Source organism: Leptinotarsa decemlineata, unplaced genomic scaffold, assembly GCF_025532065.1.
Source record: "Leptinotarsa decemlineata unplaced genomic scaffold, Ldec_3_MD MMD2_P_RNA_scaffold_1, whole genome shotgun sequence".
Classification (NCBI taxonomy): Eukaryota; Metazoa; Arthropoda; class Insecta; order Coleoptera; family Chrysomelidae; genus Leptinotarsa; species Leptinotarsa decemlineata.
Genome location: NW_027412523.1, coordinates 167371 through 190446, shown reverse-complemented (window position 1 = coordinate 190446; position 23076 = coordinate 167371). Strand labels below are relative to the sequence as shown.

The following is a 23076-nucleotide window of genomic DNA, read 5'->3' as shown; positions in this document are numbered from 1 at the left end:
AGATGATCACTTGGTGATCGAAATACGTGTCGAGGTGTTAAAAATAACGATTTGGTGTTGGGAACATTTAACTTTTCTGATTTATTGTTTCCATATGTTCAGATACAACTTAACTCCAAATACACACATCGGAAAAGTCTAGGGATATTTTTAAAAATGGCAATAATTTTTTTTTAGATCGCTTTAGGGAAAAATAGTTGACGGGTGATTATTAAACGAATGTAACTTACAACAAAATTTATTAAATGGTCAAAAATACTGAGTGCGCATATAAGCAAAACTAAAAAAAAATATGGCTCTTCTTTGGCACCCCGAAAAAAAATCATAATACAAAAAAAATTGGAATCAGTACAGAGTATGGCCTCCACGCTGGTTTATTACGGCCCTACATCTATCGTGCATCGACAAAATAAGATTGTCAATGTCTTGTTGAGGTACATTTGCCCATTCAGCGATTAAAAGCTCTCTCAATTGAAACGTTGTGTGAATGTTCTCCATATGCGGAGTAATTCTTCGTTGAAGCATGTTCCACACATGCTCGATGGGATTCAGGTCCGGTGATTGTGCTGGCCATGGCAATACATCAACTCCTTCGTTGGTGAGCCAGTCAGTCACTAGACGCGCGACATGTGGACGAGCATTATCGTGCATTAGGTGGAAGTTTTCAGCAACAGCACCATCAAACGGTCGGTTCTGCCGCCGATCATGATTCCGCCCCATAGCATTACTGTACCACCTCTGTATGTGTGGACTTCCTGGACGTGTCTCAAACGTTCATTATTTCCAGGTCGTCTCCACAGTCTTACTCGACGAGAATCTGGATGAAATCCAAATCTGTATTCGTCTGTAAACAAAACTGTGGTCCAATCATTTGCATCCCAGTTTTGATGTTCTTGACACCACTCTAATCTTCTACCGCGATTGCCTCTCGACAAAGGTGGACATCTAAGTGGCCTTCTGTTCATGCAGTCGATTTCTGACAGTATCACGACCAATGGTTACCTGGTGCGTCTGCTGCAACACGTTAACCAACTCAGGTGCTGTGATTGTCGGTTGTCTTCTTGCGGTTAAGACCAAAAATCGGTCTTGAACTGCAGTTGTAGCGCGTCCTCGCCCTGGATGTTGTTCGGCTGGACTGCCAGTTTCACGGAAACGCCGCCACAATCGACTGATAACACTTTGGTAGACCCCCAAACGAAGAGCTACATCATTTTGTCGCACGCCACCTTGAAGAAGCCCTATAGCTCTATTCATCTCAGCCAATGGTAAGTGATGGCGTTCCATGTTAAAGCACAATATTTCCAGTTTAATTGCTGAGCAAGAACTGCATAGAATGTACAAACTCAACACTTTCATATTATTCATTTTAGCCGAAAACCTACAGTTTGTAAAAAAACTTGTAAAAGATTAGTTACCATTTTTGCAGGCTTTGTTCAATCCATAGAAATCTACAGGGTGGTCGAGTGTACCAATTTAATCGAAATTAAACGACCTCATGCATTTATTTTTATGATATTTAGTATGTTATAAAAATATCCCTAGACTTTTCCGATGTGTGTACATCACACTCAGTACTTATGTATGGGTTGTAAACTGTTTTTTCTAGGATTCTCAGGCATATCGATTGCTTGTTCTTGCCAAAAATTTAGACGGAAAAGAAAATGATGAATGGAATAATGACAATAGCACATTAAGCCTAAGAATTAAGTGGGGAATGGGAAGAAATACCAGCGTGGTCCAAAGAGAATTGGCTGGTATCTCGAACGCCACAAAAGAAATAACCAAGAAAGGAAGCCAAAGCCTCCGTAGATAATAACATTATCCTAAGGTGGGTTAAAGGGCACGACAGGAGTAAAGGTAATCGCATTGCCGACGCTTTAGCCAAGGAAGCGGCTGGACTAAGAATTTTGGGACCCAGTGGCACCTACGGCCTGATGACTTCGACTATTGCGGAACTAGCCAAATATTACACCGATATATCTCTATGCAGGATGTGTGAACAGGAAGATGAGACTGTCAGGCATGTCCTATGCGAGTGCCCGGAGTTATCGTCAATAAGAGAGTGTGTGTTCGGCGAGTCCTGGCCTACACCTGCCGATATAAAGGACATGTCTCCAAGTGATCTGTCCACCTTCCTGGAAAGGACAGGATGGACGATGACTTAGGGGAACAACTCCTTGGGAGGATGTACAAAGGGTCACATTTGGCCTGAGAGCTGTGGGCTTACTCTCTACCTCTACCTCCCTACTCTACAGATACAGAGATGACAATAGAAAATACGTTTTTTGAAGGTTTATGAATTTACACAGTTGGTTGAATATCCTTCACCTCAACTCAATGAACATCCTATTTTTAAGAACCACTATAATTTTTTACGATTCATAAAGTTCAGGATAATTCAGTTTTGAACTATTTAATGAATAATCTCAAGTTCCCATCTGACAAACACCTGTAATTATGATTTAATTCGAATGGATAATAACCGATTTGTGAGTAACCCATCATTTCATTTAATTACAATTCTCGTCGAATATTTTCATAAGGTAATGTAATAATTCATAGTTTCATTTCATTCACAAATAACCTCAGTAGGCCATTAGCGGTGGAGCTGTTATAATCGATCACAGCTTTTTGATAAGACGGAAATTTTTGGAAAACTCGATAATTTATTACGAAATTTCATAATCCAATGATAGATATCCAAGTTGTAAGAGTGGCCCAATGTGTCTCTGTAAAATTTTAGTTAAATATACGCTGGCAATTCAATTGTCTCAAAACGCCGTCCGTTCATGGAAAGAGGAAGAAGTCGCAGGAAGCCAAATCTGGTGAATACGGTGGCTGAGGCATGATAACGGTGTTATTTTTGACCAAAAAATTACGAACAAGCGAAAGCGAGTGACCAGGTACCTTGATGCGTAAACCATGAGTTGTTTTTCCACAATATCGGACGTTCTCTTCGTATTACTTCTCGCAAGCGGCGCGTACTTTCCAGATAATACTCCTTATTGACGGTACAACTATGTAGTAAGAACTCTTGATGCACTACGCCACGGTAATAGAAGTGACAGTGAGCAAAACCTTTACATTTGATCGAACTTGATGTTCTTTTTTGGGTCTTGGCTTTCCTGGGCTCTTCTTTTGGGACGATTGGACTTTAGATTTCGAGTTATAACCATAACCAGTTATGACTATTTCAAGCAAGGCCGTTGACCTCATTCAACAATTTCTAAGCAATGCTCATGCGATGTTTTTTTTACTGTGAGAATACGAATGTAAATAATAACTGCATTTTTGATTTAGTAAATAACAGTGCTTATTTTCGAGGAAGTGAAGAATAATAACTATCAATGAGAAATCTATCTCGATTCAAAGAATGCATTGAAATAAGAACTACTATTTGAAAAGCCAATATCTGAAAAACTATTCAGGTTAGGTATAGGAAACCCCAAAATGGAATGAAAAATGATTGAATTTTATATTGTTCAGACCGAACAAAAAATATACGGTGTTCAATTTGAAATAACAAAGTTATCTTTGTCCAAATTCCAATCATTTTTGAAGATTTTGTATAATATTGAGAGAAGGGTTTCATAGAAATCGATAGCCCAAATCCTATTTTGTGCTCGATTAGAAATCGAAGGGATGATTTCTATACATTTCAATGTTATTCAGTTTCCATTCGTAGTATTTTCATGAAAAAATCAATAAAACATAAACGGTTATAGTTAGGTACATAGTACTTCATATGAAATCATATTATTTTTTCCTGACCTATTTATTCAAAAGTTTAACGAAATACCAGGTTTTTCTTAAAATAAAACAAAACTTCGATATGCCACACTTTTTCGTGCCATCCTGTAGACTCCAAAATAATTTCCTTCAACAATTTTGGAACGAACTTCATGCCCAAAATTTCCGAACAAATTGCATGTCACCAGCCAACATGCCAACCTCCTCAGCAACTTCTCTAATAGTGATTCCACGATTCTTTATAACAGTTTTCTTCTTTATCTTCACTTTATCATCGGTTGTTGATGTGTTAGGCGTCCAGGGCGAGAGTCGTCATTCACATCTTCTTGAAAGCTTGTACCACTTGTGAAAATTGTTCTGACCCAGAATATAATCACCATCACCACTGTCAACATTTCAAAGTTTGCTTTATCTTAATCAACTTCTGCTTGACTTTCATCGGCCTAATCTTGAGATGCCCCAGCAACAAGATGAGTTGAAACGCCAACATTCTTTTTTCAGAAGTTGTTTTGAATGAGAATGAATAGATTCTGTGACTAGGTTAGGTTAGGTTAGGTTCCAAATAGTGCATCACAAGTAGATATAAAACAGTAATTGACCCACATAATCTTGCCAAACCTATTTTTCATCTGTATCAAATTGGTATATAATGACAATCCGTTTTGTTCATGTCTTCGCACTGATCTTAGACATTTCAAAATATCCTTGGCAATTGCATTGATCATCAACTGGTTAACGAACAAATTCAGTTGTATACAACTTTTTTCTGAAGAGGAAGGCAGTATTTAGCATCCGAAACATCAATATTTTGGCAGATGAATGTACCCAAAGGAGGTTGATTGAAACTTTGATTTCTTTCACAATAATCACAAGTATCAATGATCACAACATGAATACTAATTTATTAAACCTTCAACTTCGATACGAAACTTCATTCCCTAGCATAAGGGGTTGAGGAATGGCTTTGTAAATGGAATTCTTATTTTTCCAATTGGTATGAGTTATCTAAGCATAAATTATTATGTTGACTTGAAAATCACCCGGATTTGAGGCAGCTTGAAATGTAGTAACAGTAACCAATTTTTCTATGTGGTGGAGCCCCTAAAGTTTGGGAGGTTTAATCTTTCTCTTGGAGAAGGTCGTAAGTACTCAACAAAAGTTAGGTTAATACAAGCAGATAGTTAGTTTGTAAACAGCTGTAAAAATATTTAGTCTTTCCAAAATTTGTTTCAGTTTATTCCTCCTCTTGAAGATGATCACTTGGTGATTGAAATACGTGTCGAGGTGTTAAAAATAACGGTTTGGTGTTGGGGTTAAACTCCAGTAATATTTGTTACTACACCAAAGGCTCTAAACAGTGCATATAAGTACATAATGACGTCCAGGCCAACGGAACTGTATCTGTATCGTAAGTACTCAACAAAAGTTAGGCTAAAGAGCTGTAGAAGATATTCAGCTTTTCCAAAATTTGTTCCAGTTTAATAATCTTCCTCTTGAAGATGATCGCTTGATGATTGAAACACGTGTCGAGGTGTTAAAAAATAACGGTTTGGTGTTGCGATAAAACTCCAATAATATTTAGAAACCTAAAACTCTATCCCAAACTTGGGTGAAACGTTTATATTATTACATAAACCAATTGAATTATTGTTTTACTAGAGAAAACCCATTACAAGATTTCGAAACAGATTACATCAGAGATTATTAAAAAAATCATTATTTGATTTTCAATTCAATTGTCGAAGAGAAGTTACTTTCATTGAAACTATAATTTCCTGGAGCTGTCTAATATTGAATTATATCCAATGTAATTAAATACATTTCTGATTGCATCGACATTTTAACTCCTTTTAAAGGAAGCAATAATAATGTTATTACGATATGAAATCTTTACTAAGTTATATGAGAATTCTCAGCTAATGTACCAATCAGAAATAATGTAGGAATTTTATGTTTCTTGTAGTATCAAGATTGTTATATCGCTATTGAACCATCAATTAAATGTGACTTTCAAAGAAATTATCAATCCATATTTGTTTTAAACGTGAAGTGAGTCTGACTAGTGTGTATTTACCTAATGGGAACAAATCCCCTTCCCTGTGAACTTTTGAAAAGGACAATATATTGAAGTGGGATTATTTTCAGAACTTCTTGATATAGAAGACAATAATAGTGCCGCTTTTTATTTGTTACCAAGAGAGCGCTACTAACTTTTTCATTAATTGTGGTAGTTTAACTTCTTGAGATTTACCCAACTGTATTATATTCCTTTCAGAAAACTGCAAACAAACGATAAATATGATTTTGAAAAATATTTAATGAAAATTCAATCCAGTTTATCCCCGTAAATGTTCACTATTCACCTTCTGACGATAATGACAATCTTATTTCTTACAAACCAACAAAAATACTGTTTCTTGACGCGCGTTTCGCTAACCAACCAAGCAGCATCAGAAGATGCTTAGCACTACAGTATGTTCCCTTTCTGAAACGGATGAGGAGAACTGAAGGATATTCAATCATATTCAGAGAAAACAGCTCAACGATTTAAAACTAGGCAATAAGGTGTTTATTACCAATGGATTCAATCGACTACTCACCAGTGACGAAACCAGTTTACCAGCTCAAAGGTAAAATTTCAGCGTAACATCATCGACAATATCCACAAAGGAAATCATCGCGAGCATAGAATCCGGAATTGAAAAACCACCTGCAGATATTAAAGAAGAATTACGAAGCAAATCTGCAAGAATTCTGATCAAATCCAAACATCCAAACTGCAACATTTCAAGGTATGAAAAGGCTGCCGTAAGAAGCCTCAATGCTGACGTATATCACTATTCTGCCAGCTGACAAAGGAAACGCAACAATGGTTTTATCCATCTCGGACTACAAAAGCAAACTCAATAACCTTGTTAGTCAAGAAATGTACAGCAGGTTACAAAAAGACCCAACAGAGAAAATCTTGAGAGAGACCAATCAACTGATAAAAGAATCTTCATTACCTGGTGATAGTGAGACAAAAAGACAAAGAAGAAACTTTGCACATCAAGAGCATTACCACCGAAAATTCACAAAGAGGATGTACAACTGAGACCGATATCAAGTGCCATATAATCACTGACCCACAACCTCGACAAGCATTTATCGAATATGCCGCAGAAACATGTTGGAAAGACTGAGACGTACATCCGAGATTCCATTGAATTCATCGAACATTTGAAAGGCACCACCTTTGAGCCAAACGACATTCTAGTTGGCTTATTCACAAATGTACCAATAGAGGAATCCCTCCACAAACTATCAACTTATTTCTACATTCACTAAAGACAATTCATTTTCAATGAAATAGAACCTTTTATGAACAAGTTGATGGAGTCGCCATGGGCAGTTCACTTAGCTCAGTAGTGGCGAACTTCTACAAGAAAACATTTGAAGAAAGAGCCATTCAAACTTCAGAAAAACGACCGAAGTACTAGTTGAGGTATGGAGATGACACGTTCGTTGTTTGGAGCCAGGGAAAAGAAGAACTTCAGAACTTCATAAATCATCTGAATGCCTTTCATCTAAATATCTAGTTCGCCATGGAATTAGAAGAAAACGTCCAAATCCCATTCCTCGAAGTTTCAATCATCAAGGAAGGTAATCAACTAGGCTATGAAGTGTACAGGAAGAAAACACACAGATCGATACCTACATAATAGATCCAACCATCATCCAAAACAGTAACGAACCGTCATCAACACCCTAGTGAGCAGAGCTTTAAAAATATCTAAAGAAAGGTACGTAGACGACAAAAAAAACACCTCACAATTGTGATACAAGTGAACGGATATGCGTCCAAAGGAGAAGAAGAGGATCACCAGTGAAGAGCAACTCCAACACAGAAGGTGTCACCAAACGAATCGGAATGATTTTAAAGAAGGAGAAAATTAACACCGTCTTCAAACCAATGAAGAAAATACTGGAATATCTGAAATATCTGAGCAGAGATCCACCCAGATCAGCGGAAGTTCACAGGCTTCCATGTAACTGTGGTAAAGTTTATATCTGTCAGACGAAAAAGAGCATTGGTACCTGCTTAGTCGAGCATAAGCGGAGTTGCCGATTGAGATAGACCGAGAAGTCTGCAGTCATTGAACATGCAGTCACGAAAATACCAAGAGGCTAACAACATCGAATTATTATTCAACAAGAATGTACTTAGGAGCCCTAGAAATACACAAACACCAAGATAACTTCAAGCAGAAAGGAAGAGAGAACATATCTACCAAAGATCTGGCACACAGCATTGAAAAGCCCCAAAAGTACGCGTAAACCCATCATTACAGAAAAATCGGCACTATAAAAATGACACTTCAGTTTCAACATGCGATTACTGGTAGCAGGGGTCCCACAAGGTGCAGTCCTTTCGCCACACTTTTTTTTGGTATACACAGCAGACGTGCTCAAGCCTAAGAACAACTTTAACAAGTTGGCACTCTACGCGGACGACACAGCTCTACTGGCGAGATCAACTAGCCATGCGCAAGTTACCAGATATTTGCAACAGCAGGCGGACAAATTAGAGGAATGGGCCAACCTTTGGAAAATCAGCATGAATCCTGATAAGAGTCAGGCAATTCTGTTCACCTGGAGGATGATGCACCCGAAAGAAAATGTCACCTTCAACGGACAAGAGATTCCGTGGACCAACGAAGCGAAATACCTGGGAGTCACTTTCGACAGACGACTAACGTTCAGGACACACGTATGGCAGAGAATAGCGCTGGCGAGAGCCGCCAGACAAGACCTATGTCCAATTATAGGTCGCAAAACCAACATGAGACTCCAAGTGAAGTTGCTGATACTACCAATAATTCTGTATGCCTGCACTGCATGGAGCCAGTACGCAGCGACATACAGACGAAATATCCAGACGTTTATGAACGCAAGAGAGAGAGGGAGAGACTATCACAAGCAAACCAAGCAGAATCAGAGACCAGCCCTAAGAGTCGCTATCAGACTCACTGGGAAACACTTGTCCGCGATATAAAGACACTCGTCTCCAGTTGGTATTTGGGGGCCCCATGCAATAAATTACACTCAAGTAAAGTCACGATTTAATAAAATACTAGATTAAAAAGCAAAAGCACCTAAATGCTGGCTTTCGACCGCAGTTGGTCATATGTCAATCTTGCTGAAGTGCTGACCGGAGGGATGCATAGGGATGCACATAGTAACCGTGTGGGGGGAGGATTTCATCTAAGGGCACTCAACCCCCGAGGAAGCATAGGGGGGAAGAGGCTTTAGTTTCAGTTGATACGCCAAGAAGAGTACTTCGCCATGCCACTACATGAAGTAAAATACATACAATTAATATTTCTAAAAGCAAAAAACATTCTATACTAGAGAAAACCAGTTGATTGAATTGAAGTATCTCATTTCTATACTGTCCTAATTAACTGTGTGTTTTTGATGAATCGAATTTTTGCTGAATCATGATCAATCCTTAGGCGAATTAATAGAAATCTTGAAAGGATTCGAAATGCATTTAGTCGGATGGGGCTCATTATGATTTCATGTCAATGAAACTACTCATTCAACGATTATTGCTGATAATAGAATCCGATTATTACTTGTGAGTGTTTATGTTCATTCCCATTCTAACAAGACTTTTATGATAATTAGAAAGTATATTTTTATTTGCTATGATTTTTTGTTGTTGGACGTTTTCTATTCCGTTCAAGCCGTACGAAGTAGTCTCCCGACAGAATGAAAAACAAAAGGAGATTATGTGAAATTCAATGCTATTGCCCTCACAATAATCTGAGACACATGTGGGTGAGATTATTGAGGAGGAGATCTAAGTGAGACATTAGAAGTTTCCAAAATTCCCTTCAGTGTTTTTTTAATCATAAGTATTATGTTGTTTCAGAAGTTTTGTATGTTTTTATGAGTCTACTTTCAACTGTAATATCTCAGTGAATACGCATTCAATTCAATCGGAATGAGCGCCATTTCAATCAGTACACTTTTGCCAACGTAACACAAGCCGAATAATTCAGTGAGCATAAGAATTGCGTGCTCAGGGTTCGATGAAGTCGACGAAGACCTTATTTGCCTGGTCTTGATTGGTGGAAATTCTACCGGTGAAAAAGTTATTGAAGTGCTTGAAAATATCGTAGTCGATTGGCGAAAGATCTGTGAAGTATGAGGGGTGAGACAGAACTTGACGCTTGATTCATTCAATTTTCTGACGGTGATTCGTGAAACGTGCTGACAGGCGTTGTTGTGGAGCAGAATCAGATCTCTTCTGTTGACCAATGCCAGCTGCTGTAAACGCAGTACTACATTTCGTCGATTTCCTCATAATGCACCGACTTTTCGAGCTTTTTGACCTCTCCAATACGATTTAAATCATCGAAAACGTACGGGAGCTGACGACCAGTTCTTCATCTGTCCCATACACAGTTTGTGATGGGTCAGTCACCACCATGGTCAACAAATCCTTGTCCAGGATTACCATAGGTCGACCACTTTGAGGCTCATTTTCGAGGATAAAGTCTCCAGAACGAAATTTCGCAAACCAACGTCATACAATGAGTTCATTAACACTGCCATTGCCAAATGCTTGTTTATTTTTTCGGGCTGTTTTGGCAGCGCTTTGTTTCCATTTCAATTTGTAGGGAAACATTGGCCGATAATCGCTCTCAAAGATATCTTACTTCAAATCAAATCAAAATATGCTTTATTACCCAAGATTTGAACATATCATTGGCAAAGTCTAGTAAAGTGAAACGTTTATATGGGACATCATATTGAATAATAATAATTATAAATCGGCTTTATTTATTGACATACATTGTTTATAAAGAAGAAGTAGATACAAAAATCAATGAAAGGGCAAAGTTCAGCCGAGGCTGTTTTACAACTTAACCTAGGGTATAGCATGTATTATATAGAAATATATAAATAATTACCTAGTATACATTGATGAGTGAGTAGTTAATGAATCTTTGTAAAACTAAGAAAAAACAAAGGCCATACATTTCAAAGTGAATATTAAAAATCTATTCAGCTTGAATATGGTAAAATATATAGCGAAACGTACACAAAAGTGAGACAAAGAGAAAACCATATGAGCAAGGCATAACATGAATATATTATCTATACAGAATACTTTAGATATGTTTTCAACTTTTTCCTGAAATTATATATGGAGTAGTATCTAAATTCACCGGGCAGGGCGTTATATTATATTCACCGAGTATTTTGGAATAATAAAAGTGTGACGGTTTCGTGTCCTCGAATTATTAACCTGACTCCTCAAACTTGGGGGATATATGGTCGAATTTTCTCACACCATAAAAAAGACGAATGCAATTGTTTTGTATTTTTTGGAAGCGATTAACATTAAATTGTATCAAAGCAGGCCCGTAAATTATATCGCAATACGCTAATCTAGACAATATGACGGTTTCGCAAAGTTTCAACTTCAATTTGGAAGTCATAATATCTCTACTTTGATAGAGTTGTGACATAAGATACTGTAGGAGCTACGAAAAAGTGAATTTATATGTTTGTGAAATCTCAGATCAGCATTTATCCACAAACCCAAGTTCTTGTTTTCTGTGATTATTTGTAGTATGTCTTGTCCAAGTTTGATTTCAATTCTTCCTTCAATTTCCCACCTTTTGTGTTTCGGGCCAAAAAAGTATCAGCTTTCTAAAAGCATAGTTTTAATACAATCATGAAATATGTTGTCACTTGTGATTTTCTTAATTACATTTGGCAGCTTATTGAAGCACGTAATGTCATTATACTGAGGGGATTTTTTATAGCTTGTCAAGAGATGTTGTGAGATTTTTAGATCACCGTTTCTTGTATTATAACTGTGTACTGAAGCAGTCTTATCATATAATTTATGGTTTTGCCTAACAAATAAAATACTTTTAAGAATGAAGATGGAGGGGGCTGTCAATATTTTTTGTCTATAAAAACGGGCCGGCAGGTATCCCGGAAATCCATGTTGAAGATTAGCCTTATGATACGTTTCTGTGCTACAAAGACTCTGGAAAAATCCCTTACTATGCCCCAAGCCATAATATTTAGACTTATATGAGGGTAGGCCATGGCATAATATATGCTGAGTAATCCAGTTTCATCCAAACAGCATTTCAGCTGTTTTATGGCATAATATGCTCTATTTAACTTAGCACATATATAGTCCACCTGCCTACCCAATTTAGATTGGCGTCTAGGTAGGTACCTGAAAATTTTATTCCTACAGAAGTTTTAATATAGCTAGAGCGTCGACCAATTGGAATATTTCTTCTGAAGTGGAAGTTAACACTGATTGATTTAGAATTATTTAGAATAAGTTCATTTCTTTGGCACCAGGTACTGAACTGATCAATGATGTGTTCAGATTTGCTGATGAGTTGCTCAGCATCATTTCCTGCTATATTTACCGTTGTTCTACAAATGTGATCCTTGATGATTGTTTCATGATACTCATCATATGTGATGAAATCGGGATACTTGAGTGAAGACGCGTTTGAAGACGCTGTTGCATAGAGAAACACGTGTTGCGTTTTTGTAATACTATTCAGTGAAAATCTCACAATGAAGTGTTTTCTTGGATACTCATCATGTCAGTTTTCTTTTTCATGTAGTTATAAATATATTATGAATATACTGGCAGTGGGAAACCATTTTATAGCACTGAAATTTGAAATCGTTAAGATATGGATCTGAGGTCGAATGACAAATCTGATGGAATTCACTGAGGTTGATACTGTCTTCACGATCATCAGATAACCATTTGAATGTTTCTCACAAGAATGAAAAATAATGACTATCGTGATAGTGAACATTATGTTATTTCCTTTCATTATCAACGAAACATCTGGAATTCGGGTCGTTATTTCTTTCACTCACATGAAAGGACGTATCTTGTAATTTCAATGGAATATCGCTACTGACATGAGTTGGGTGATACGAGTTCAACTATTTTTTAGAACATACTGGAAAATATTGAAATAAGAGGTAATGCTTATAAATTGATAGAGATATATCCCACGGGTAGAAAACAGATTGTAGAAATAAAGAATATGGAAAGCGGTGAGAAGAAAATTGAATGCCGCAATGAACTTTTCTGGGTCCGTTGCTTCTTAATATTTATGTGAACGGACTGTTTTCGATTGGAACCGCAAGACGCATAATAAGTTTTGCAGATGATACTGTTATTTTTTACTTTGAGCAATCTTGGTCTGAGGTTAAAGACATGGCAGAGAAAAATCTAGAACAAATCAAAGATTGGTTCGACCATAAACATCTTTCATTGAACTTCAAAAAACCTATTACTTGCCATTTTATAATAACAAAGCTACACTTCCTCAATTCAATCAAATAACTATTCGAAACTCCTTCAGGGTATTCCCAGCTAACCATATAAAGTATTTAGGGGTTCTCATAGATCCTCACCTGAGATGGGATTTTCATATCAAGCATATTGTAAACAAATTACGATGTATATTATACAAGTTTCGTCAACTGGAAGGTATACTTAACATTGAATAAAAAAAAATAATTTACTTCAGTTTGGTTCAAAGCCATTTTTTATACTGCATAATAGGATGGTGGAATTATAATTTTTTTCTGCTCCAGAAGAAAAATATAACGTTGATCAAAATTTGTCTATAACAAATTGTTAAACTCAAACAATTAAATGATAAATAAAAAAAAATTATGGCACTTTTTTATATATAGCTCTTTTCATAATTTTTTTCTGCTTCAGAAAAACGTTGGCCAATTTTTGTTTATAACAAATTGTTAAACCAATAAACAATTGAAAAATGAATGAAAAATGTTTTTTTATCAAACTATTTAAAAGTGTAAATTATGATTTTTGAAAGCAGAATTATTTCTTAACTGATTATTTGAACAATCGAAATATAACCAAATCGATTTTAAACAATTAAAAATTAAAATTAACAAAAACATTTTGTTTAATTAAATTCTTCAAAAAAAATTTTTCTAGAGGTGATTCCGAATCGAATGAGCCATCGCTCATATTTTTAGGACCTTTATCCCTATTTTTCATGTTTTTGAACCTGTTGATTAGACTAATAGGTCTCCCTAACGAATAAAAAAGGTCGATTATATCCCACCTATATACGGCAAGAACCACTGATGATTCGTTTGAATAACATAACGTACGTAGTGTCACTTTTATGAGACGAATGTCTGGAGATAGGATAAAATTCCTAGGAGTATCTAAAAACAGTTGAGATTTTGAACACAAGTTATGAATAGACTTGACCCGTTACTTGATGAAAATTAATAACACCAGTCATGATGACAATGAAACAGTTTTCACGAACAACAATTTTTACAACTGTTTTCAACTCCATATCGTAAACAAAGCCCTAAAAAATATATCTTCCACGTTCTTACGCAGTAGAATTTTGTAATTGATTGATTTCAGCTGGATGAACAACAAGCAGATTATCCCCTCAAAGGTAGGTTGCATTTCGTTCAATTTTCATCGTGGTATTAGCCTGGAAAGTAGTTGTTTTTCGGAAGGAATTTATTGGATCTTTCGGTGCAGAAACTTGGGGAGTGGTGAATGTTTCGAAATTTCATCGCTTTGATACAGTCATTAGACTGAATTCGAGTCCTCCACGTTATTTACGACACGAGTTTCTCAGATTCGTCTGTGGGGACACAATCCGTCTGTAATCCAACTAATTGACAAAATAGTGTTTAGCTGGGGAAGAAATCAAAACTTTCTGTAGATAAACAATTCAGTTTTTGCCAATGTTTCGGACTTTATTGAACCCATCCTCGAACAATTGTTCAAAGATAACCCGTATTGTTGTATGGAGGTTGACCGACACTTACAGCAGTTGTTTCATTAATACATTGAGCGTCAAAAAGTATTTAACAAAATTAATATTCAAGCCGGGCTCATTTCAAGAGTTTCGCAATAAATAGCGATATGAACTGAACATTACATTTATAACCTTCAACGCTGTTAGAAAAAAAACTGGTGCTACCTTTGGTAGCACCGAACTTTCATTTTCGGTGATATTGAAAGCATTGCAAATTCAGCCGCTGACTAAAATAACATTGAGCCCCCCCAATTAATTCAATACATGCTTGCCATTCGAAATCATTGAGCAGAACCAGACAACTGCATTTTAGCACAAAAGGAAAAATAAGAAAAGAATATCTAAACTGGTCCTCATCAAGCTGGGGTAGCAGAACACGACGACTTTCACTGTGATCGCCTTCAGTCTATTCTAAGTCGGTCGATGAACGTCCTTGAGAAAGCCAGTAAGTATTTGCTATGTTTACACAAAGTCGCATACAATCCCATTGAGATGAAGTCTGTTGTAATACTTTTTAATTGGTACTTCAACAATTTGGCGAGTCTTTTGCGACACCTTCGAATCGGTTTCATCGCATTTCTAGTGTTTATAATAATAAATCAAAAGGAAAATTTGTGGACAGAACACTCAAAAAATGGAGACAAACCGTGAACACGTGCAGCCAATTACAAAGATGAACAACAACTGGTTACCAAAAATGCAATTGGCTGCACCGCGCTGATTAGTCCGATAGCCAGAAACACGTGTTCGCGGTTCGCCTCCATTTTTGAGTGTTCTGTCCACAAATGTTCCTTTTGATTTATATCATACACACTCAATAACATGTATATCTCTGTATTCATATCTTGGACCCGGAAGTAACGCAGGTAGCTATAGCTGCCTACGTGGTGACGTTAGTTGATCCCTGAGAATGCTAGGTCTTCTAACTGAAACCACAAATGTGCGGTTAGCTCCTGTTGGTGACACAGTGCATATGTGAAGTTTTTCATTTTTGGTAACCAGTTGTTGTCCATCTTTGCAATTGGCTGCACCGCAGCTAATTGCAAAGATGGACAATAGCCAGAAACACGTGTCCTCGGTTTGCCTCCATTTTTTGAGTTTTCTGACCACAAATTTTACTTTTGATTTATATCATACACACTCAATAACATCTATATCTCTGTGTTTATAATAATAGATAGCGACATTTTGAAGTGTAAGCCTGCCAAGAATTAAAGAAAGGCTATGAGGTCCATCTTGTTGAAGTTACATCTGTCATTTATTCAGTCTGTTTTATCAAATCATCATGGACGAATATAGCATTCAACAACACGCACAAATAATAAACTTGATTTATCAAAATGCGCGTACGGCGCGCTTCGCCCATTTTAGGTCACCATTCATCCACCAATGTGGTGGATAAATTTGAGTCAATCGATTTAGTAAACGATCGACCAACAACCATACGTCTATGGAACGCATGATCTGCCAAAAACATCGTCGCTGTCTGTGAGAGTGTGAAGGAAAATTCGAGGCAGTCGATTTCGCGTCGTTCACAAAAACGGCCTTCCGCAGACCACAACTTGACGAATTTTTCGTCGTGACTAGAACCTGCATCTGTACAAAATTCAACTGACTTAGAAACTGAACTCCGTGACCTTTTCATTGATAGTAAGGCTTACTGCGCAACCTCTGCTGCAGGCAACCAGTGATGCAATTGAACCCAGGTTTGTGTTTAATAAACCCTACAAAATACAAATAAAACAGAACACAGAGTCAGATGCTACAAATGCAATACACATATATACAGACGGCTCAAAAACCGAAGAAGGCTCAGGATGTGGAGTATATTCTAGATCACTAAGCCTAAGGATTAAGTGGGGAATGGGAAAAAATACCAGCGTGGTCCAAACATAGAAACCGCTGAACTAAGAATTTTAGGATCCAGTGGCATCTACTGCCTGATGTTATAGTCCTAGTCTCGATCTCGAACATTCTCAAAATACTCGAGTCGACGCCTTTGATAAATAAAAAGCCAAAATAAAAATAGAAATATAAAAAATGGCATGTTAACAATCTCGACAAAATTGTACGGTACGTTCTCCTAATTGATTTGCATCAAATTCTGTGGAGTAGCCCAACGACGCCTCTCGGAAAAGCAGCGGTAGCTTTGTCTCGAGCGGTGGCCCGTTTGTGTTAGTTTAACAAAGCATGCCACTCATTTGAATGAACAAAGTATACTGTGATAGGTGGCGACCAAGTTCGGCTGTGCCTCGTGGATCGTGATACGCCAGGCCAAAACGGTCGACCAGCGAGAGGTGTTCCGAATTTCTAATTTCTTGCGGAACCCCTACAGGGGTATCGCGAAATCCTAGGATTTCGCGGAACACACTTAGAGTATAGCTGGTTTAGATAACTGATTTCTGACTTTTAGAAAACAATATATAGGAATAAATGGATATGCCCCTCACACTATCAACATAGACCCACAAGGGTTGATCCTAGGTCTTACTATATAACCGACAATTGCGGAACTAGCTAAACGCCACACCCATGCTCAATCCCTAAGGAGATGGGATGGAATCAAAGGATGTAATCTCACCAGGATCACCCTGGGCGATCCTGGGAAGCTGGCGCCGAAGAAATATCTGGCGATGACCAGGCGAAATCCACGCCTAACAGTAGGATTTCTGACTGGCCACTGTCAACTAAAAAAACACCCCCATAATATGGGGCTAGTGGAGACACCTCTATGCAGGATGTGTAAACAGGAAGTTATCGTCAATAAGAGAGTGTGTGTTCGGCGAGTTTTGGCCTACACCTGCCAATATAAAAGAGATGTCTGCTAGTGACCTGTCCACCTTCCTAGAAAGGACAGGATGCACGATGAAGTTGCAGGACAGTTCCTCGGGAGGATGTACAATGGGTCACATGCGGCTTGAGTGCTGTGGGCCTACTTTCATCCTCCCTACTCTACAGAACCATGTACGTAGATGATGAAACATCGATTATCGTCTGAGGACGACTTTTGAAATGAAATGTGATGTTTTTCCAAGAGATCAAGTGGAAGTTGTCAGCAAATAACCTTCTTTGAATGTAAGTGAAACTAATGCAACGCAGTTTTACAATAATCTAAGAAATGTGAAGGTATACGTTTTTAGGAGAGCTAAAAATTTAGTTTCATAACTACTTTGAATCAAATTGTTGGGTATCTTCATTATTCAATGCCCACTATGACAGCAGGCACTGATTTTTTTTCATGTCTAGCTGATTTTTTTATCTACGGGAATATCTACAGAACAATTTCGTTTTCATACGGAATATTAACTTCACCTTGTCCCCTAATATATGAATTATGTTATGACAACACTTCGTTTTGAACGTCTGAAATAATTCCTTCGTTACAAATGTTCTTGTAATGTTGAAAATTATATGAGTGTGTAGAACATATCCATTTGTCGTACTTACAAAAACATTTTATAATTTTTTTAACGATTCTTATACATATTTATATTTGTCTGAAAAAAAATCTGTTTAAAAATCTGTTTGAAATCTGTTTTTCCGTTAATCAGCTGTCGCCCCCAAACGAACGACAACTCTCAGAAATTGAGAAACTTGTGCGAGCTAAGGACTAACGAGGTCTTACCTTTTAACGTGTGATTCCTAACACGGAAGAATCTTATTATATATTATTATTATTATTTTTATTTTCATTATAACAAAACTTACATTGAGTAACCAGCATGTTTTCAATGTCATACATAATACTTTCTCAATTTTTTACTTTCATCTAGAACTAGAACGCTCTTTGATCGAATTGAAAGGACGAAGTTTTTATATTTGTACACAAACCTGTTCCTCATCTATATTTGCAGTGCCAGTTGTCTGCATGTCAAAGACATTGACTAATTAACGGAAAAAAATTAGAAACGTCAACGGATTTGCCATGCAAACTATTCTAAAAATATTTCAAAGCTTTAATTTTGTAATAACGTTGCTGTATAAACTATGTCAACGTTATAAAAATACATTGATGTGATGGATTAGATAACTTCTTGATCATAAATTACGACCTTCTTCTTGATAGATTTGATGGTTTCATTGCCAAATTTCAAGAATAACATAGCCTATGAAATCACGATTGGAGAAACAATCCAAAAATGAAAGGAATGAAGATATCATTCAGTCAAAAAGAGACAACATTCAAGAAAATACGTCTGCTTCATGTTAGCAACTAGATATTTCTGATTCTACCAAGTTGTTTATGTTTTTTCATTTTATATTGAATATTCATCTTCTAGATTGGTTTCATAAATTTTCCGTAGCCACTTTGAGAAACAAGTTCCTTCTGATTTTTTGAATCTAACCTTTTTGTCTCATGGTTATTCAATTTTGTAACCTTGTGTACTATTGACAACTATGTTCACCAAAATTTCTTTGCATTAGCACTTCATTATTCATTCGTTAACACAAACACAAACTGATTGTTTTTCGTATAAATTTTCTGTAGTGTGAATAGTGAAATCATCAATAATTCAATTCAGGGATAAACAATTTTGATAATGTTCTTCTTCTTTTTTCGATCTCTATCTTATCAACCATGTTTTTCACTTTTTTTTATTCTTCCTCATTTACTTTATATTTTTGGTATCTTTTCTGGCTTATTTCATTTCTTCTCTCTTCTAGGATTCTTTTCAACTGGTTAGCTAACTTTACCATCTCATTTGTTTCTTTTCTATTTAGTCTAGCCTGGGTAAATTTATCTTCAGCATTATCTACCCATTTTTCAACTTGTTCATTTAAGTTTTCCAATATTTTTTTTATAAAGTACTGTTCCTGAGTATAGAGGACTGGATCCTCCGGGAGAAGGAAATATTAAGAGCAGATAGTTGTTGGTTCACAGATGGATCAAAAATACCTTCCGATTCAAGCTGCCTAAGAATTGCCATCGCTTTAGGCTTTGCCAATTAAAGATTGAGCAACTGAATGCCAAGAATATTTATGAACTTCTGGTATTGGCTCACTCCAAGGCTTTTAGTCACCCTTGGATGCTTGATAACGAACAGTTGTTGGACTACAGTGGGGATGAACTACGATGTATAACATGCCTTCTTACAGGTCACTGTCATTTGAATCATCAAATGCAGAGACTCGGACTGTTGGAAGACAATGTGTGTCGCCTCTGTTTGGAAAATGACGAAACAGCAGAGCTGCCTCGCTGGGGACCGACTCAGGTTTTTAGAGTTCGGCAGAGCCGTAATCTTACCATCTAATCACTCACCATACAAACTAATCGGCTTCATTAAGAACCTTGCGGGTTGCGGTGGAGGTTGGAATAGGCCCACTCACTCTGGACCTAACCTAACTAGTCCACATAACCTAACATAACTTGTCCACATAATAGACACACCTGAAGGAACAATTGTATAGCGAAACACGTGTTGCGTTTTTGTAAAACTGTTTGGTGAAAATCTTACAATGAATTGTTTCTTGAAACCACATGATTTTAAAATTTTTAAATTGTGATTGATAGCCAAATCCACCACAGCATGAGAAAACGGTAATGAGGTTGGTATGTGTAACGACTCGAATGTGTTCGTGATCACAAAAGTTTACCTTCACTACTAATACACTTTTTGAAAGAGAAAAACAAATCAATGAGTTCAAAGCATTCTGTGAAAATTGAATCTACTGATACTCCCACCTTTATTCATGAATTTTTTCAGTTATTTCGGAACACGCCCCTTCTAAAACGAAGAGAGTAACTAAACCTCCTGCACCTTGGTTAACTTACAATATAAAAATGATGATTGCACTCAAAAACCGAGCTCTGAGTAAATACAAGAAATTATTATCTCTTGCCGATTGGAATAGCTATAAGGACCTCAGAAATTATACATGTACTGCGATACGACTTGAGAAGAAAAGCATATCTGGACTTTTGTTTTAAGAAATAAAAATTCCAAAGCAACTTGGAATACCTTAAGAACGCTTGATATCCTGAGGAACAACAAAAAATCAGATATCCCTGATGAATTAAAAGACGTCAATCTCATTAACCAGCACTTCAATTCCATACCTCATCCTATCAGATCTGCTCACCAATTGTCATTATTAGATCGATATGTTAATTCGGAAGAAACTGAAAACTCCTTTCACTTCACCTCAGTCACCTGTGAGATTGTGCGAAGTTCCCTGACACGCATCAAGAGCAACACTTTGGGTTCTGACGGGATATCCCTCAAAATGATCAATCTCATTGACTCTTTTTTGATAAATCACTTCACCTTTCTCATAAACTTCATCATTACCAGTTGCCAATTTCCAAAATGTTGGAAGGATGGATTGGTTATTCCTCTGGCTAAGTGTAACTCACCTACTGTTCTTTCTGACCTAAGACCAATTACAATTCTACCGTGTCTCTGTAAAGTAGTGGAATCGATACTGAAAAATCAGATTAATGAGTACGTCAATGAAAATCATATTATAACATATGTACAATCACGATTCAGACCTCAGCATAGTACCACCACAGCTCTTCTGTCAATTACAGACGATATTTTTCAAGCTGCAGATGAAAAAAATTTGACCTGTTTGATACTTCTAGATTACAGCAAGGTATTTGGCACTCTAGATAGTCTAGATCATGAGATATTGTGTGACAAACTTGTCTACTTCGGTTTTTCTCGGAAAGCAGTGTCACTCTTAAAAAACTATCTGAAGAATCGTTCTCAAAGAGTTGTTGTGGATGAAGTTGTTTCAGATGCTCTACCGGTATTGAAGGGAGTGCCATAAGGATCTATCCTTGGACCCTTGCTTTTTAGCTTGTATATTTATGATTTTTATCTGTTCGTGAAAAATTTCAATATACATCACTTCGCAGACGACACGCAGTTATATTTCTCTTTTTCGCCTGGCGAGTCTACATCTGCTCAGTCGTATATTAATAACGATCTCCAAGTCATCTTTGACATTTCTACAGCCCATAAGCTCAAGCTCAATTCTGACAAATCCGCAATAATGATGTTCGGAGCTAAGAAGAACAGAGAGCTCATCAACTCTACTTTTCAAGTTCGCATCGAAAATGAAATACTTCCCTCCGTGGTCGAGATGAAAAATTTAGGATTATGGTTGTATCTGGATCTTCGCTTTACTAAACATGTCAGCTACCTGCTCAACACAAATTTAAAACTATGCGAGTCTCTGAATATATCAAAAATTTCCTATTGCGACAGTATTTATGGACCTGCTTTAAAACAATCGGATGATCTCCGATCTTCGATCTTCGTATTCAGAATAGCTGTCTACGTTTCTCGTTTGGTATACGGAAATACGACCATATATCCCCAGCAATGCAAGAATCTGGATGGTTAAATGTTGAGAAACTTAGAACTCTACATCTTCTTACCAACCCACATAAAGTTTTGAAAACTCGACAACCTGATTACTTACTGAAGAAGCTTAAAACATTTTCTACGAGGAACAGCTCAGTTCAGGTCATCCCCAAATACAAATCTTCCATCTTCACCCGCTGCTTCTCGTATAATGCACCCAAATATTGTAATCAACTACCCTGCGAATTTCGATCTTACACCATTGAAATATTGAAAACTGAAAGACTGAAGACTTACTTAACTCTTTAGCCTCTTATCTGTTCCCGACCTTGGCATTTCTAAAATGAATATTCTAAAGTAAACAATAACAAATTTTTTTATATCGTTAACTCGACTTGATTTCTTTTTTGTGTTTATATTATTTAATTATAGTCTCTCCCAGGTTGAGTTGAAAAACAGCCTTGGCTGATACTTCGCCTATTCACCATATACTGGAAGTTTTTTTTTCTTTTTTGTTTTTGTTCCTGTATACTGTTTTATTTTATTTTTGTCTATTCCATTTGTATTTTTTTGGTGAATAAAGATGTATTATTATTATTATTATTAAATACTTACTGTGGCTAAGATGTTGTGATATAAGCATTTGTACAGGTATTCCATCCTTCGTAACATTCTTTGCCTGATGACCAAGGAACTGATTTTTTGCATATCGACTTATCCTGAAGTATTGTTTATAAAGTCCCATGATAAACTACCCGCGGTGAACCTGAAAAAAAAATAAAAAAGAATCTTGTCAATTCGATAATCGTCTTATTGGAACGTGTTTCTAAGTTTCATGCCTTCAGCAAAAATCAGCAGTTTTTGCTTACCAGAACTTTGATATGGGTGAAATAGATAAAATGAAGAATATGGACATATTTCATTATCTCATGTGCTTCATCCTATATATTTTACGAAATATTTACTTATTAAATCTCTATTTCAAGGTGAAGAAACTTGGTATGGAATATTTTTCATTCTATTTCATTATTTTTATTTTTATTTTTCTCATATTATTGACAGTGCAGAAATTGTTTCAATAATTTCGTCAATAATTCCAATAAGTCATATTCATTTCAGGTATTAATTTTTTTTCA

General features: G+C 36.6%; 1 protein-coding gene across 1 annotated transcript in view; it reads right to left on the bottom strand.

Moving 5' to 3' along the window:
- LOC111508191 (scavenger receptor class B member 1) overlaps positions 1-22706 on the bottom strand; it is an 87111-nt gene extending 64405 nt beyond the window's left edge. Inside the window, exon 1 of the mRNA XM_074175175.1 lies at positions 22556-22706. Coding sequence (XP_074031276.1) covers positions 22556-22685 — 130 coding nt within the window. The 5' untranslated portion in view covers positions 22686-22706. The remainder of the gene's footprint in view (positions 1-22555) is intronic.
- Positions 22707-23076: the final 370 nt, after the last annotated feature.